At 40.2% G+C, this 19,088-nt stretch overlaps 1 protein-coding gene across 4 annotated transcripts in view; it reads left to right on the top strand.

Annotated features, from left to right (window-relative positions):
• The window catches only part of adarb1b (adenosine deaminase RNA specific B1b), a 59,838-nt gene that overhangs the window by 36,234 nt on the left and 4,516 nt on the right, over positions 1–19,088 (top strand). Inside the window, exons 3-9 of one of the 4 annotated variants that reach the window (XM_077727711.1) lie at positions 1,515–1,553; positions 11,091–11,165; positions 13,552–14,477; positions 15,533–15,647; positions 15,766–15,934; positions 16,009–16,160; positions 17,370–17,538. In XM_077727711.1, coding sequence (XP_077583837.1) covers positions 11,138–11,165; positions 13,552–14,477; positions 15,533–15,647; positions 15,766–15,934; positions 16,009–16,160; positions 17,370–17,538 — 1,559 coding nt within the window. In that variant the 5' untranslated portion in view covers positions 1,515–1,553; positions 11,091–11,137. Of the gene's footprint in view, positions 1–1,514; positions 1,554–2,291; positions 2,524–11,090; positions 11,166–13,551; positions 14,478–15,532; positions 15,648–15,765; positions 15,935–16,008; positions 16,161–17,369; positions 17,539–19,088 lie in introns of those variants that run through there. The other 3 variants (XM_077727709.1, XM_077727708.1, XM_077727712.1) reach the window with 3 other exon arrangements.

Raw genomic sequence — 19,088 nt, forward strand, 5'->3', positions numbered from 1 at the left:
CCTCTTTATATAATCTTCAACTATTACACAATGAAAACAAATGACAATTAAAACATCCTGTTATAAGAGTTTTGCCCTAAAGTATAGCACTGCGTGTCAGCCCAATTAAAATTTGTTGTTGGACATCTATTGCAAACTCCCCTGCAGCATCCAACACACACACAGACACACAGACACACACACACACACACACACACACACACACACACCACCCTTTTATGTTTGATATCTAAACTGCACTCGTGCATTTCTCAGAAGTAGTGTTACTTTAAACCTTGAAATTGGGTTCAATTAAAACTAAAATACAAAAGACTGATTCCCAATAGATTTTGTGGGAAATCTGGAGACGCTGATCAGGGTAGACTTTTTACAGGCATTCTGTGTTTGGCTAGCTGCCAGCCCAGATTGTACCCCACTTTCTTTTGAGCAAAGTCACCTGGGATAAACTCCAGAGAACATTTGCAATAGAAAAAGAAGGGATGAGCCTGACAGGGAAATTGCTTACAAACTTAGAGATCCAACAGCAAACAAACACAGTGCTCAATTATCACTTTTTCCACCACTTTTAATAACAGTTCCACCTTGGCAGAGGTCAGCACTCTTGAATGATGTTGTATTGTTTTCCATAATCTGCAAGTGACGTCTCAAACTCTTTCCAAGTGCAAAAGAAATAACTCTAACCACAGCCTTTTTATAGTGTTTTGCACTACAACCAGATGGATTTACCACATTAGTTTCGGCTTCTCTTGAGTGACTATTTTAGCAACTTGTTTTTTGTCAATGTAATTTTTTCTCTCAGTCAAACCTAAAAATAGGGCGTATGGAGTTTAGCAGACTTAAATCCCTGCTGTTGAAAACCTCAGCAAACTGGCTTTCAGCCGCTCGACTTAAAACGCTGAGATGAGGTGACATCTCTGCTGTGTGAGCTGTATATTTTGATATGTTTTCTAAACCCAAACAGTTGCGGGAATGGGTTGACCGCACTCTTTTTGGCGGGAGGTGCTGGTCTTCCACTACAGTAGTAGTGGTTGGACAGTTGGGAGTTATGTTTGGCTTTTGCACAACAGTGTGATTGGATTTATGTTCCTAATATGTCTATATTTTCCCTTAGTTTTTGCTGGAAACTACTACTTTGCCCTCTCAATAACCTTACATGTTTTGTACTCAAAAACCTCAGACATTTTTATTGAAAATCAAATTGTGTGATGTCATATGGATGGCTTTTGTTAGTATGACGATTACTAGGGTGCAACTAGGACACTTTAGTAGTGAAGGCTGCTAAATATTGACTTTTTTGACCTATCCATTGACTATTTGTGGTAGTTTAAATCTACTGGGGAAAATTCTAGTAACCTTTCTGTTTGTAATGCTGTTTTTTTTAAGAGAAATGTTCACTTTTATGTAATTCTTTTTCTTTACTTTTACATTTTGTGTGAACTCATCAGCTATAAAACTTAACTCAAAATATTGTGTACAAAAAAATACCTTTCTCATACGTTCTCTCTCGCCTTCAGGTTTTCCTGTTTACTGATATCTACAGAGGAGTACTAAAGGTGAGATTTTGTATATTGGATAACTAAAAGCTACTCCAATTTTCACGTTCACATAGCTTCTTAAACCGAGTGCAAGAAAAACTCACAAATTAGGGAGGAGAGTAAAGTAAGTGTACTGATACCTCGCAGCCAGTAGAGAGAGCCATAGTATCTCCATATTCAAGTAGTGATGCTCAAAAGTGAGAGGAAACAAAATTTATTTAAAATTGGTAGCATTTAATTGTGAAATATACCAAAAAAAATACATTGCAGCATTTTTTTCATCACCCAAGTGCCCTTTGCTTTTTTATGTTGATACACTATGGCGTGTCATGATGTGATGAGAATCTAAATAAATAGTTATTTCTAGGGCCATAATGAGTTCAGTAATGTATTTATGAAACACTTTTGCGAAAATAGCAATGGCTCTTCTATATAATTGGATTTTCTTTATTTCTTTTTCTCATTGATCCTCTTTTAGTAGTGCTTATTACTTTACCAGGGTCACGGGTGCTGGATTTTATTCCACCTGACGATGGGCCTGGTTGCCTGCAAAACACATAGTTAAACAACCATTAACAAAACAGCATTTGAAAATATGAATACCTCCCCACACCCATTTGTGATTGGCCAGACACAACCTTCACCGAGAGTGTAAAATTGAGAGGAGGAGGACGGCAGGGGAGAGAGACAGAGAACAGGGTGAGGGTGGGAGGGGGATGGAGTGGATCCAACGACATGCTTCAGGTGTGAGCAGTTGTCTGAATGTCATGTGGAGTGAGCACATTCAGCGGGAAGACGCCAAGTAGCCCACGTGAGGCATTTGTAGTGTGATTTAGGTGCAGCTAAGAGAACTCATAAGAACGCAGTTAAATTGTGACAAAAGCCATGACTCTTCTGAGCAACGGCAGCACGCAGAACCCGGGTTCCTATTATTGCCTGATTCGACGAAGATTTAAGAGGAGGCGCAAGAAACGCTCCGAACGCAAAGGTAACTTTCTCAGCGTGGAGAAAATTAGGAGGGCGAGTACTTTTTGTTGTTGTGTTTCCATACTTGGCTGACCTAGTAATATCATGAGACCAGGATGTGCATTTTTATCTTCCATACCAAAAAACTGTAAACTCACAGATGGAAAAAGTAGTGAAAGAATATTTTCAGGTTTATTTTTAATAATTTACCAAGATTTATAATGTAGCAAATTGAATGTATTTCCATTGTTCTTTCAGGCCATTTTATATTGTTTATTTCACCTATTTTTGGAGGAAAGAAAACAATTCATAAAATGGAATTTTAGATGATAGCTGTTTAATCCAAATGGATTAGAGCAGGTGGTAGAGCTATGGCCATCAATGGCACCGATGGGTTCATCATCCAAAAAGTTAACTTTAGGTTTCCATAAGATAATGAAATGTATAACAAATAATTGAAGTGAGTCATTTGTCTTTATTAAGTGATTCCGTCTATGTCAAAAACAACGTATCTGTTTGAATGTCGTGTCACAAGGCTTTGTTAGAGCTAACATGTCAATTGATTAAAGGCTGAAAGAGCCAATTGTGATAATTAGTCATGTGTAGCAAATTCAAGGACTTAAACTACTCATTTCCTAATATGTTATGACATCCAAGATCTCGGTTTGCCCAATAAATCCAAATAAGCTAAACAGGAACATAAAATGTGGACTAGTGAAATGATCGTGGATGAAGTTAAGAAGCTGAGAAGCACTGCTGGTATGTTTATTTCTTTGTCTTTTTTTAAAAGTTAATTTTCCGAATACATTTTATGACCCTTTCAGCCTTTATTTTTCATCAACCTCAAATCACAAAATTTGCTACTTCCCTTTAGATCTTACATTTTTTTCTGTGACATCTGCCTTTCCATTTAACCATTTTCTATGAAACTATCTATCCATACATTTAATTAAGTCAAATGTTGCCATCTTGTGCAATCAATATACCTTACGTCGACAGCTTTTCTTGATCTTTTTGGCACTGCATTTTAAATTTCATGTATTCCATGTATGTGCTCAGTGGCTGTATCACACTTTTAATAGAGATCGGGTGATGGATACCTTCTGACTTTGCTCTTGTAAAGATTAAGTCTAACAGCTAGTGGCCAAATGTGATCGGCAATATTGGCCGGCCGCTTGCTTTGATTGCTGCAACTCCCTTCTTCTTTTGTCAAGCCTGCTCCATTGAGCCAAATAAGTCCTTCGCTGCTGATGCTGCAACTTTTCATCCCCGAACGTCCCTCGAGCCCCGTTTACCGTGTGACTGACGACATCTATCAGCATTACACAGCCCACATTCTCAGCCCCCTCTCATCACAGGGCCACTGAAAGTGACACTTTTTTGAAAATCCATCCAAAGTCTTTACACCTCTTTAAGATGTCCAAATGTTCTTTATCACGGTACGTCACTTGTTCCCAGAATATCCTTTCTACTTAACTGAATGCTATTTGCAATTATTTATCATATTCAGGGCTACCTGGGAGTTATCTAGTAATGCTTGCCATGTCAATGAGGAAGACAGAAAATCCTTTTTCCTTCACCCAGAGAGGTCAGATTCACTAGCATGACACTGCAACAGATACTCCATCAAGTGTAGATTAATTTGTTCTTGGAGGGTCCTTTCACCACGTCAATATAAGGGACACTAGGGTCAGGTCGGCAAAGAACCTTGTTTATACCTTTAATCCAGTCTGAACTGCTTCCCTGACCACAGGAGAGAAGTAGGACCAGTGACTATTTCCAGTTCTTATTGCTCTGTAATTAAATTACTACACAGGGAAGTCACTTTGAGAATGCTCAAGTTCAGCAAATCTTCCGAATGATAACTTTCTTGATGCTTCTCTCATAAAAGAACCCAGACATGACTCTCGTAGGCGTTGCTTTACAGTTGGCCGTGTATGAAATATGAAGGGGGGGCAGAGTTTTTTTTCTGCCATGCCAGCAGAAACAGAAAATATGAGCTTTGCAACGCAAAAGTGTGGGTTGGGGGGGGGCTTATAATAGGTGGGGAAAGATGATTTGATAGTGAGTACTACCTGATACAAGCTTGTTCCAGAATAGTTAGTCACCCGGGGACTACATATCATGGAGTAACACTTCATGATTTATCTGCTTTATGTTGCTTTGAGAATAAATCAACAATTGTAAGTGCCCCCTCCTCCTAAAAAAGGTTATCGGCTAATTGACATTTCATTGATTGATGCTAAAATCAAGTTCCACTAAGTCATTTTACACTGTTAGTATTTAAACAGAAGTAAACAGATAACCCCGTTGAGTTTTAGCTTGATGTAGTGGCACTTGGAAGCCCAAGCGATACACGCAGTGCGGTTATCACAGCATAAGTAGATTCTGTTTGTGGGACCAAATGTGTTGCACAGATTCAAATGAGCCTGAAATTTATTCTGAAGTTGTCGATGAAGCCCTCTGGAGAAAATATGTTTTCTCCTCGTACACATACATTCATCAAAAGTACAGCAAATAGAAAGTTGGTCTCTAAAACGGTTCTTTTATACTACAAATGTATTACATTCTACTTTGACTGGGCAAAAATCTTGGCTATTAGATGTATGTAATGTTGTTTTCATCCTTGTTAAGACAAGTTTGCAGGGAATCACTGTATTTTGCCATTGTGTATTGGGTAACTCACATTTTAAGGACCAGTTAGATGACAAAACTTGAGTATTCTACCCCCTCACCAAACTTTTAAATAACATGCATCCTCTTTTAGACTTTTTTTTCTTGTTGTATTGTCAGAGTTGAGATATTTGAGCCCAGGTGTGAAGCTGAAGTTGCCCGGCTGCATGAGCACTGAGCACCGCCACGTTGTTTTTCACCTAGTGTTCTTACACACTTTGGTGCAGCTTTGAACACACCGGGCCATACGCTCATATCCCTAGAGGCACTTTGTGTTTAGCTGTGTCATAAATCAGAGCTGTCACATAGATTTTACAGCACCGGCAGAAACGAGAAGTGGCAGATGCCCAGCAACCTTGAAAAATAAACGAATAAAAACGGTGAAAGGATTGTTTTTATTAGAAAACTACACTGCCCACGAATCCATTTATATGATCTGATTTATACAGTTTTACACTCTTGGACTTGGATGTTGCCGTTTGATAAGTAACAGAACCTATCAATTTTCAACGCAAGTACTCCGTCTTAGTGACATTAGCATTTGATTGGCGTCTGCTATCATGCAATTGTTGATAGTTCGGCATCTGTGAACACGACTGTTTGTAGGAGTTCCTGGTTTAGTGACAGTGTGCAGTTATGGGATGGGCTGGGGGTGCGTACTTGGTGTGTTACAGTGAACTATCAGATCGCAATACCCTTACCAAACTAGTATACCCCAAGCAGGTACAATATTAATTTCCAAAGGATACCCATAATGCATCTATCAATTATTTTCAACACCTCATATTCTACTCAGGGTCACAGGGTGCTGTCACCTATCTCAGCTGACATTGGACGAAAGGTACATTTCATCCTAAACTGGTCTCTTTCTTTAATTTTCTTATGTCTTCTCTCCACAGATATTGTGTTCTTAACCTGATCCTTTCTTTCATCTGTACATGCGACAAAATGCGTCATATCTCGGGCAAAATCATATTCACCAATCAGTGCACCATAGGATCCCCAGTGCTTTTATGTAAATTCAACCCATTATAGTTTGAAAGTATTCTGAGCACATTCATTGTCACGGAAGCATTCCATAATGATGACTTTGATTTACTGCACGATCATCCCACACAGCAGGCTCCCTGGTTTCCACTTTGTGAAACCCTTACCGCTTAAAAACTGTGGTTTGGGTGAAAAGATTATATACGGTGCAGTAACACTGCGGAGGTAAATCTTCTCTGGCAGCCTAATTCGCTTGTCATTAGAAGGGCCAAATTGAATAATTGACTATGAGGCAAGTGCACGTGTGTGACAGGGTGGCCCATGGTGGGTAACGGAACTCGGTGGCCCAGTCTACCTTGGCCCATCAGTTTCAATCAAGACAACGAGACAGGCACTCCCCTTCGGCCAGGACCCCCTTCTGTTAGGTCACCGGGGCCCACACGTGTACTCCATTATTGCGTATTACCTGCTCGGCACCTGGATATGCTACCCGAGAAAGCATTGGAGCAGAAGAGAGATGGGATTTCTATGACCACCCCCTCCAAAAATGCTCCCATTTTTATTAAAATGACATTTTCTTTCATAAAGTAATCACCAAGCTGCCAAAGCTTTATTGAGGAAAGTAATGGGATTCGAGGTTGGTGACAGTCGCACTCAAATAGCTAATATCATACATTGATGGTTAAATAGGATCTCAAAAATGTCTACCCTTTGTTCGTTAAGTAATTTAAGATTCACAAAAATACTTACAGTTCTATATATATATCGCGAAAAGCTCAACAATTGATGAGAGGAATTGTAATGCAATGTGCAAAGAATGCAATGTAACTTTAGATCCAACCTTGGTGCTGATCTAGAATATGAATGTGACCTTACCACTGTAACATTACCTTATTGTGAATGTTTTTTGAATGTGAGAGACATTACCTGGTGGGCCGATCATTCTGCGTTAATACTGCTGAGAGGACTGCCTCTTCTGCACGCACCATTTCCCTTGGTCATTTGTCTCTGTCCACTTTCTTTCTCCTTCCTTTTTCACCCCCCTTTCACCCTCATATTTAGCTCTTACGTTAGACTGGATCTGTTTCGCCTATCATTTTGGGTGCTGCTGATTTTCTTCCATTCCTCAAGCACTCTTTTATAACAGTCCAATTATATTCTTCACTTGCCAAGGATTTTAAGGCAATATACTTGCAAAACAAAAATGCCTGTAATTGGGTGTCATCATAAATCTTTATAGAATTGATTCATGGTTAGGTTTTGTATTTAAAGCAGGCACAACATGCCCGTTTACTGTTATTTGCAACTTGAAGTTGATAACATAAGTGTTAGGAAGCCTTGTAATTACACCTGTAGGAGCAGAAAGTGGTTGGTATGAAAATACTTCCACTTTTTTTTGAGTATGTTTATGGACTCTTAAATGTGATAATGTACTTTTGTTCAGTAAATGTAAAAGGTTTTGGCTCATAGAATTTTATGGTAAGTCTCTAGTTTACTTCATTGTAGAACACATGGTAAAGTGCTTTTGAATTAGACATGGCAAACATGTCTCAGACAAACAACATAAGTTAACAGGTACTTCTCAGTTTTATGGAATTATATATGTATGAAACTTGGCATCTAGTCCAGATTACTGTTAAATATGATTTCCTACAGCAGCGCTTTCCTGTGGTCTTCTTTTTGGCTACATAATCCGTATGGCATTCGTTCTTATTTGTCAAACTCTACATCATTTGTAAGTTGTACGATCCACATGTGACCATATATAGACTCATGGAGCAGATGTTTACTATTGCTCTTCTTGGAGTTGGAATCCTTTCATGCCTCCAATTTGCCATGACGTGGTTTTTTCAGGTTAAAAGAAAACTCTGAGGTTCAGTTTGGAATTAGACAAGTAAATAGATGTTATACAGACTTCAGAACATATTTTACTTTTGGATCAGTGTACTTTAGAATGCGGTGCTTGAAATTGTCCAAATTTCAACCTCTCAGATCTGGATATTCTCAGATTTACGATTATAAAATGACTTCTGCTTCATGAAAAGACATCTAAACACCTGCTTATATTAGCAAAGCAATGATCAACATTTTTCTGACATCTCTAAGGCCCAAAGCATTTATTTTTTTCTGCTTTTCTACATTATGGGTTTGAAATTGTTGTTGTTGAACCTTCTTTTAAAGCAAAATATAATGGGTAGATTATTCGATCATCAAAATCATGAGTGCAGCCCCACCGTCACAATCAATGGACCCTTGTAATACATTATTTCCTTGCTGTGTACATGAAGTCCAGCTATTTTTTTTGTGTTATCCACTCAAGGTATTGACTTTACGATTAACACAAACAAGCCTGCAGTGTGAAGGAATATCTTGAGCAAATGCGTTCGTTAGGGTTGGTCTGTGGCACACAGGCACACCATTATGGCTTACCTGCCCTTTGTCTTGGTCTATCACTATCTCCTTGTCATGCTTCAGTGAACCTTGACTCCACCAACCCCCTGAAATGCAATCTCCCGCAAAAGCCATCAAAAAAAAATTCATATTGATACTCCGGCTGGGTTTTTCGCCACCTTTTCCCTTCGCTCACAATCAGTCGCCCACAATGATAAATGACCGACTGTCAGATATTAAAGTCTGGAACACAGAACAACACGTTCTCTTTTTTTTCACTCCACATGGCATCGCCCCTGCAGTTCCAGCCCATTTGGGGTTTTTAAAGACTTGTCGCCAGACTTCTTCGGATAGTGGAAAAACAGCAAATAAACAAGTTCTGGGCTAAAAACTCATTATTTCAACACATTTTGCGTAGGTTGAAGCTTTTGCAAAGGCAAAGCAATTCAGTCTTTGTAAGGGTATTTTTTTGGGGGGGGGGGGGGTTGTCTATCTATTTGGAAGTGAATTAGTTTGACACATTTATATTCCTAAATTAAAACATTAAGGCTGCATGGTGGAGTTTTTCTTTTTTCAGCACAGTTTTTTATTCGCTACTAATGCATCAAGCATAAAGAATTATTATTGGTTATAGCGCCATTCTTCTAACATGATGCGTTCATAAATAAAAACGCAGTAAACTCATGCAAGTTGGCATGAATTGGATAGCAAGATCAATTATATTATATAATATATATGATATTTATTCCGTCCTCTATGTTTTTAATAAGTTGAAGATTCCCAACAATCCTAAAATTATCATCTGTAGCTTCCATTGGCAGTTATTTTAAGCGACTTTTTACCTTGCAACACTCCAAGGACAGACCTTTTCATGGTCTTGTTTTTCCCAGAGATAATGATATTCTTTTACTTGGAATAGGATTTTCAGTCTTTCTCATTTTCTATCTTTTGTTCACCTTCACCTTTCCCTCTCACTCCCCCCCACCCCCGCCAGTCGGCCTCCACCGGTGTTCCCTTCATGGTGGCACAGCTAGCTCTATCGCGCCTTCTCGCCACAAGCGAGGGATGAGAGTCAAATCAAAAAACCTGCATTTCCCCAGTCTCTCTGACTGCGCCAGATTAAATTAGAGGTGTTTCATCTTCTTTCTCATCTTCCTCTTTTTCCCCTGCCTCCTGTGGCTCAACTCAGATTTACCTGAAGCCAAGCCATCTCCTAACCTGATGACGGAGTATCACAAGTTCATTTGGAGGGAGATAGTCTGAAGGTCTTCGTGTGAATTCTTTTGGCTTCCTTTAAATCCTGTTTAGCAAAGAGTCTGAAATGTCAAGATACGTCAATCAGGAGTCAGCTGATTTGAGATTTTTACTTAACAATTTTTCTTGGGACTTTTTCACAAGGGAGAAAAAAAGTTGTCTTTTACTCTGGGTCATATTTTTTTGTAATTATCAGTAAAGCATTGGTAGACTTTACAATATGCAGGCATTTCTTCCAAAATCTAAAACATAGTCGAATTGAAAGTAATGTCCTGCTGCTGACCTTTAATGGCCCATATCATGTCCAAACAACAGCTTGGATGTAATATGCATTGTTGTCCTAATGAGCAAGTGCCATATGAGTTTGCCATGTTACGGGCTGAGGGAGAGAAGGGGCACCTGCCTACTGCTGAAATCAATCGTATTGTTCCACTCTGATGACCCTTTTTCCTCCCGTACACCCCCTTCCCCCCACACCTCACCTTTTCATTTTCAATTAAGGCTCAGAATATGAATGTTTAATAGGGTGATAATTGTGCCAGCATATTTACTGTCACCCACCATTAGCCCAGATTAATTAGCCCATTTAGTTTAGCTTAGGCAAGTGTCTGACTGAGGAATGGGGGCACTGATGGAAGGCGAGGCGCGCGCGAGTGGATTCAGCACAATCTGCTCGCTATCATAATGCCATCTTTCACACTCTTTGTGGCGTTTGTCTCTGTCTTTTCATTTTTCTCCGGTGAGTCTGCTCCATCAATTCGTGCTCAGCACAATTTTTTTTGAGGGGGGTGGGGGGTTGACCTTTCAAGTTTCTCGTCTGTTATTCCCTACTTTCAAAACATTCTCTCATACAGTCTTTAATGTTCTCTTAATTGGTAGAAAAAAGTAGAACAGAATAAGAAGGTGCCACTCCCATTACATATTTGTGTGGTCTTGTTTTCTGCTCACCAAATCTGCTGTGATGTTCAATTCCTGCTCAGAGATTTCATTTCTAGTTTGCTAGGGAAATAATTTATTGGCACAAGTGTTATATTGAGTAAGCTTTTTCATTGTTAAAGACTTGAGCAACGTCCGCCATGCCTGGGGTTTATGTCTTCCAGGTGGCAGTCTCAAGACCCTGTTCTCTTTCCTCTTTTAAATGCGTTCATATTTCAGTTCGAGCTCATGTAGTCAGACTGCAAATCAACATGGTCATAGCTACTCAATGCAAATCGCCTCTTTGAATCAGTCCAAGTGTGCACGTGCCACTCAAGACGCCCTCTTGTCTTGTCCTCTGCTTTGCAGGTGCTATAGCTGTGAGGCTGCTCTCAGGTCAGGACAAACCCGTAACCATGGATATGGATGAGGAGGAGAATATGAGTGAGTTCACTGAGCTTTTCTACTCTTTTGGCTGTTTTCCTGCTTAAGAATATACTTGCTTGCATGTCTTCCCTGTTTTGCTGGTGTGTAATCAGTACAAACTAACATGGGGAACTGGTCTTTTTTTTGACTGCTTAGCACCGCCAGTTTAGAAAAATAACGTGTTCTGAAAAGTCTGCTAATTGGTTATTATGATTGCCTTTTAAATTTATGTCCTGACGTGAACTGGGACATATACTTTAGAAGTGCAGGCACACCCGGATATTACTGACAACTTAAAAGAGAAAAGTTAATCAGTACATCTGAGAGGCTTCGGGTCACATAACAGATTTCAACTTCTTTGAGTTTCCTCCCCTGAAAACTTTTTCATATGCTTATTGAAATTTAATTAGACATTTCAGGCCAAATTTAAAGGGAAGAGAGCTGAGAAAATCTCTGAAAGGAATGTTTGATTAAATAGTTTTACCCCCAAATACCATACCTTCATAAAGAATAGGTCATGTTGCTGGATAATGTCATACTTTTTGAACATTGTTAATTATGCCCAACTAAAAATCCGTGTCATGGCTGACTGTGCACCCGTGGTTTGTTTCAGGTATGCAGTAAATGAAATAATTGCTATGGACAATGTGAAAGGCCATATAAAAAATAGAATACTTGATATAAAATCAGAATTTGGTCATTTTAACACCTCCCACACCTTAAAATAATAGTCAGGCTAATCAGGCTTTTCTTGGCTTTAAATCAGAAGAGGGGAATATTGTTCAAATTGGACCCGATTTTAAGAATTAGTTTAAATCACTTAAGGTAACAGAAAATACTGATTACACAAACACTGGCATGTAAAGTGCATGTGTCATAATGTCATGAATGGGCTCATGGTTGATGCTTTTAATCTCAGTCATCAAACTAGAAGATGTTCTTTTATTAAAGCATTCCGACTTTGATTTTACATCCTGTTTTCAATGTGAAACTGTGTGAAATCCATTTGTTTTTATTTGCATGACAACCATTTCATTGTGTGATTGCAAGTAGTCAAATATATCCATTAGTGTTGCTTTGATTACAGCGTTAATCTGTGTTAAATGTGTCGCCTTAATTACAATGCAAGATTTGTTGGCCGAATGGTATTTTTACATGTGCTTTGCAGCAACTGCTGGTTTGTTTTAATTCATCAAGCCTCAGTTACCTGATATTTCCGGTGATGAGGGGTTGAAGTTTAGTTTGGAGTTTTCTCCTTTTGCAACATTTCTCCTTCTCTTTCTTGACATTGATTTTATCTGAAAAAAAATCCACCCATGAAGGATGCATGCGTAAACTGGTGCATGTTTTCAAAACTCAGAAACCAATGAATGTGCAGCTTGAACAATGACTGATATTTTGGAGTACTTCCATGTTTGGCTTGTCTTAAGACATGACCATGATACGATCCCGATGGTAATGGCATGTCAATGCAACACAACACTGATGAGCTCCATGGGATCTGGGGGGGGATTTCGGAAATACGGGGTCACGCCAGTGCCCCCCCCAATTTGACAGTTCCTTTCCTCCTTTTGGACTACGGCATGTCATTATTGTCAAATATCCCCGTGAAGGCGGGTTGATTGACACATTTTGAACTGGCACTCTTGTCACCAGCCAAGCTTTTTAGGATCCAGGCAGTCTTCTCATTCTGCCTCTTTTTGATGTGTTCTCCCGTTTTGCCTGGTCCTCAGCTCCTCCCCTTGCACTCTACCCTGCACTCCCTAAACCCAACCTACAGTCCCACTCATGCACACTGCGGCCTCTTTCTCCTGAGTACCGCAAGGAGTAACCTATCAAGCCTTTGCTGAAGGATGTTATAAATGAAAATTTTTGCCAATATTCCATCCGCTTTGTTTACTGGGTTCAGTGATATGTGTTCCCCTGCCTATCTAATATGTTAGTGATTAGCTGACACTTAAAATATGTGTTCACTGTAGTTAACAAAGGGTAAATGAATGTACATGACTGGAAACCTTAAATATGTGTCGAATACTTAGAAATACAGTAGAACTGGGACTTGTGGAGTTTGAACTTTCAATGTCCAATTTTCATGAGCTCCATAGGTTAAAGCAAGACAAAGTGAATCTAGCAAATGAATCTACAGTATAGTAGCAATTTTGAATCAAATCCAAACTGACATTTGACCACCTGCAAATTCAAAATGTAGTGAAAATGGTTATCTGACTCTTCTTGATATAATCTGTGGATCTCATTTGAAAATATTAATGAAAACATATCTGCCTTTTTAGAGGAACACAAATCATTGGTTCAGTTCCAAAGAGTGATAAAGGAATCTATAAATTTTGCATTTACAAGATCCTGCAACGAAGGCGTTGTAAGTTACTCTTTCTGGGCACCGCAGGTTCGAGCAGCACAGACGTTAAGGAAAACCGAAACCTGGACAACGTGTCCTGCAAAGAAGGGGTGGGTGTGGCCGAGCAACTCCCCAATGGAAGCGGCCTGGGCGGTCGAAAGCGGCCCCTGGAAGAAGGAAGCAATGGTCACGCTCACTCCAAGTTCCGAGCCAAGAAGCGAAAGAAAACGCCAGGACCCATCCTGCCCAAGAATGCCCTGATGCAGCTCAATGAAATCAAACCGGGTCTCCAGTACAAACTTCTGTCCCAGACGGGACCTGTCCACGCGCCGGTTTTTGTCATGACCGTTGAGGTCAACGGACAGACCTTTGAGGGTATGGGTCCCACCAAGAAGAAGGCCAAATTGAACGCGGCGGAAAAAGCTCTGCGATCCTTTGTCCAGTTCCCCAATGCGTCTGAGGCACACCTGGCCATGGGGCGAACACTGACCGTCAACACGGACTTTACTTCCGACCAAGCTGACTTCCCAGACATGCTCTTCAACGGCTTTGAGACACCGGCCATACCCGAAGAGTCCTTCTATGTGGGTTCCAACGGTAGCAGCACTTTAAACTCTCTAGGGGAGTATCCACTCCCCACAGCACCTGGCAGCAACCTTGTCCAGGCGCCACTGCCCCCTCCTTCTGCATTCAGCTCGCCCTCCAGTGGCAAAAACCCTGTCATGATTCTCAATGAACTCAGGCCAGGCCTCAAATATGACTTTGTGTCAGAGAGCGGGGAAAGTCACGCCAAGAATTTTGTGATGTCGGTGACTGTGGACTCACAGACTTTTGAAGGCTCGGGGCGCAACAAGAAGCTAGCAAAGGCCCGGGCAGCGCAGGCCGCTCTCACAGCTCTCTTCAACATGCAACTTGACCAGACACCGTCCAGGCAGCCCATACCCAGAGAGGGACTACAGCTTCACCTGCCACAGGTAAGACACGGTGTCTTCTTCTCTCTTTGTTGTACCTGCCAAGAGCTTGCGTTATAATCAATAAGATCCTCAATGGAACCCCTCAAAATCAATATCAGACGTTAAAAAAAGAAAAGTTTCAAATCAGCCATCAGTCCAACAAAGATGGCTCTTTTTGACTTTTTGGCCTAAGTAAGACTCGCCCATAAAACATAATAGTGGAAATTGTTTTTTTATGTTTTGTTCACTTGGAATATACCCATCCAAGTAAAAATCTTGATCCACTTAAATTTTTAGTTTAACAACTGTTGGCTTCCAAAGAAATGTGTTGAGGGTGGAGCTAAAAATTTTACTCAGTTAATTCATTGTACATGGTTAACTGTTTCTTTCATTCAACCAATTGTACTAAGAATGTTGGCATTTGTCTCCAAGAACAAAAGATCTGTCGCATCCATAACCTTGTGTCTTGAAAGTTAAAGGACGTTGGCAACGAGTGGGTGAGTCAAAACTAGTGGCAAAGTAATTTTATAACGATCTCATTAGATTATGTCCATCCAACCGCCATCATCTCTTTCTTGTCTTTGGGTGCCGTCATTTTCTATCACATTAGCCTCTGAGTAAAAAGCTTAGGCAGAAAAGTGGCTGTCAAAGAATACATGATATATGTTCACTTGAGCTTGAACTCGGTGGGCCTTGCTCTGTTGAAGCTGATTTACAGGACACCTTGAAAGATATTCGGGCAATATTGTGATCCTCAATTCTGTCATAGTATTATGATGGATAGGGGGGAAAAATCCCACACGTTTAAATTAATTCATTAAAGACAAATCAATTGCATTTGACCAGAACAAAATTACTTGTGTTCTGTGTCTGCAGGATAATGCATTGGACGGTTTAAAACAAAATGAAATGTTTAACCACCCAAAAAAACAAACAAATGCTAAATGATCCCTCATGCAGAGAGTAATAATCTTAGTGCAAATTTCTTTAAGGGTAAGGAGGCCAATATCAGACAGGTTTTATAGACTGTAGTGTATTTAATGTGTGTATTGGTGTGTGCGCGCACACGGGTGCAGGTTCTCGCCGATGCCGTCTCCCGACTGGTAGTGGATAAGTTCAGCGAACTGACGGACAACTTCACGTCACCCCACGCGCGCCGGAAAGTCTTGGCAGGCGTCGTCATGACAACAGGTAGATTGTCACGATTGAGTTTTGACAGCAAACATATCGTAATGCCTCTTTTCAATTCTATTTTATGTAATTTCTGCCAAGTCAGTCAAAAGTGCACTTTATCGCTTCTGTGTAACAGGGACGGATGTCAAGGAAGCGCAGGTGATTTGTGTAGCGACGGGAACCAAATGCATCAACGGCGAGTACATGAGCGACCGTGGCCTGGCCCTAAACGACTGTCATGCCGAGATTATCGCCCGGCGCTCGCTCATGAGATACCTTTACATCCAGTTGGAGTTCTTCCTCGGGTCAGCACACACGCTTACATTTGCCATTGCCCAGTGTTTCAGTTGCATTCAGTGATCTTTGTCTGTCGCTATAGCAGCAGCAAAGAAGAGCATCAGAAGTCCATATTTATGCATTGTGAAAAAGGAGGCTTCAAGTTAAAGGACAATATTCAGTTCCACCTCTACATCAGCACGTCACCCTGCGGAGATGCCAGAATCTTCTCCCCGCATGAGGCCGGCGTGGAAGGTAAAATTGATGTCAAAATGTACGATTGTGATAAAAACACATTGGAAAATGTAATTGTATATTACATATTTGAATAATTCTATTTTTATTGATTATAATGAACCTAAGACATAAGAAAAGGAATTAATAGAAAAGTTTAAACATTTAATAATACAACAATAAATTATTCTCATGGTATCCCTTAGTTATATTTAAAGAACCATTCTAATGAAATATAAAAACACTAGCTATTTACAGTCGGTCAGTTTTCTGATATGGTTAAATCATACTTTTTTTGTTACACTGAATGTAAATTGTTTACATATTGAATTGAATGAATAACTAAACCAATCCATTAATAAGGAATACAAACAGTTCAATTATCCACTGTTAGGAAGAAAAAAATACAAAGGGGAATATTGACTTCAACACAGTCTATTCTGTGAATGCCAAATGGGCCATAGATTTTCCATGGTGTTGCTAATCTGACATTTGCCAGAGAAATCCTTCCGATTCTTTCTACCGCTTGTTTCAATTTAATTTACTGCAACATCCTAATAGGCATCTGACACATTGAAAACCAGTCAGTTCATTAATTAGAGCTTTTGTTAGTTGCTGTATACACTCAAGGCATCTGTTGTGGGTTTTTTTTCCTCAGCCCTCACAGTCTGACTGATTAACCTTCTTCATACTCGGTCAACGTGTTTTCCTGTCACACGTCGTTTGGGACAAAAGCTGCATTCATTTAACCAATGAATAGACTCCATCAGAAACATTGATAATGAAATAGTGTTGTGACATGTTATTTTTTTGTTTGTTTCCTGACCTTTGTTCACTTTTCTTTTCACTACATCATTTTTACCACCATGTGGTTTAATTCCAAACCCAAGGAGGGGGAGCGAGTGGGCTGTCAATCATGAATATGCAATGGTTCCGGCTGAAAGGAATCGGCCAAAATGCCAGTCGAATGGTAGTCCTCACTTTTATGTGCAGGAAGATGCTTTTTAATTGGCTGTCAGTTTTCCACCTTTAGCACAGCTCGGTGCACTTGTCCTACAATCAACAGCCGATTGCTGATGTTTCATGTCTTGTGAGCTTGTTTATTTTAGACAACAACAAAAAAAAACGGGAATTTCTGTGCAAAAACTTTCCAGCCGAATAATTGGGAAGAACTTGGACCATTATGAATGATCCCGAGTATCATTATATGATCTGCTTTTGCTGCTGCAGACCAGGGAGACAGACACCCTAACCGGAAAGCCAGGGGGCAGCTTCGGACCAAGATCGAGTCTGGAGAGGGAACCATACCAGTTCGGTCTAGTAACACCATCCAGACGTGGGATGGTGTCCTCCAAGGGGAGCGGCTACTCACCATGTCGTGCAGCGACAAGATTGCCAGGTATTTTCATTCTTCCTAAAACTAATAATGAGTAAAAAAATATTGACAGTTTATAAAACAAACAAAAAGTTGATGTCTCGCTAAGAACTGGACTCCTAAACCTGTCTGGTTGTGCTTAAAATAATGCTGCCATTGATAGAGTTTGTCAATCAGTAAATTTGTCTAAAGGATTAAAATTCAGTGATGTTGCATCCAAACTGTTGATTGACAAGAATACTTTCAATGCCAATGACTTAATCACTGTTAACTTGCAGTGACTAATTATGGAGCGAATTTGGGAAAACTGATGGCACTGCTCTTGACCTTTTTTTAAACTGAGGTCGTCTGTATTTATGGCCTGCAACTGGTTTTTATCCCATCATGCCAGCATTCCAGGTTGTCTGGTAAAGCTTCTAAATTATCCCAAGTGTGCCATATTCTTCCTGGGATGTCAGGGCCGACCACAGTGATGGACCGACCTGTCCTTTCAGTATATTTGCGCACCCATCATCGCATCTTTAGTCTCTGTCCGTGTTCAAGGCGACATTGTGCCAATCTGATGATGAAACGAGGCTGCCCGCTGTCACCAAGCAAACAATAAAAGTTCTCCATAACTCTTTCTGCCTTGGTTTTTCATCGCAATACTTTGCCTCAGTGCACCGAATGATTGGACGCCAAATGTGGGCTTGATGAAGAACGTGTCTGTTGCGTTAGTAGGCGCCCGCTTGGTCCTTCTCGGCGCGTGGTGTTACTGCTTTTGCTCTCCTCGTACCCCGCTATCGATTTCACTTTTTTTGTTCTGTTGCCTTGGTCTAAAGTGGAGGGATCTAAGTCAGTAGAGGGCAAAATAGCTTTGCAACACCAAGAAAACAACACTAGAGTTAATGAGTAGCAATTGATTGTTTCCTCAGATTATGTGTGGCCAGGTTTTCATTTCGATTAGTTCATTTTACAGTGGTGCATTGATTTTGGATTTGACTTATTTGCTTTCTTTTTTTTTTCCATTGAAGGAGCAAATTGGAAGCTCAGGAATGAATTCAAGGACAGGGATCATGAACTGAACTAGTTCATTTTAAAACTAGAATTTTGAAGTAGTTTACATAGAAACCGAAGCCTTAGCATTGACAATTTTCTCTGAAAAATTGCATTAACCCTAGAAACTTTCGGACTACAATCCAATTTTTTTCTACGCTCAAGCTCAGTTGATTCAACCATAAATAATGTCTTCTACTTGAGCAGGCTTAGAACTTCACAAGGGATCAAATAGTTCTTACAAGCATTACACAGGGGACACAGCCTTGTTCTTGAAACCTGCAAGTATCCTTCATATTTTCTCACGTTCTTCACTTCACATTTGAGTCGACACGCACACACATTTCATCCCTCCAAGTAAGGTGGGAGTGTGATGCTTCGCAGAGCATGTCAATGGGAAAATGACTAGGGAGCGATGGCTAATGATACAGCACAGAAATACAGGGAATTTGGCAACAAAAAAAAGAAAAAGAAATTGGATCTCTCAGTGGGATTCTGTGTGCGACACCGTGTTGCCTTGTGCCATTATATCCTCGTAT

Source organism: Stigmatopora nigra, chromosome 11, assembly GCF_051989575.1.
Source record: "Stigmatopora nigra isolate UIUO_SnigA chromosome 11, RoL_Snig_1.1, whole genome shotgun sequence".
Lineage (NCBI taxonomy): Eukaryota > Metazoa > Chordata > Actinopteri > Syngnathiformes > Syngnathidae > Stigmatopora > Stigmatopora nigra.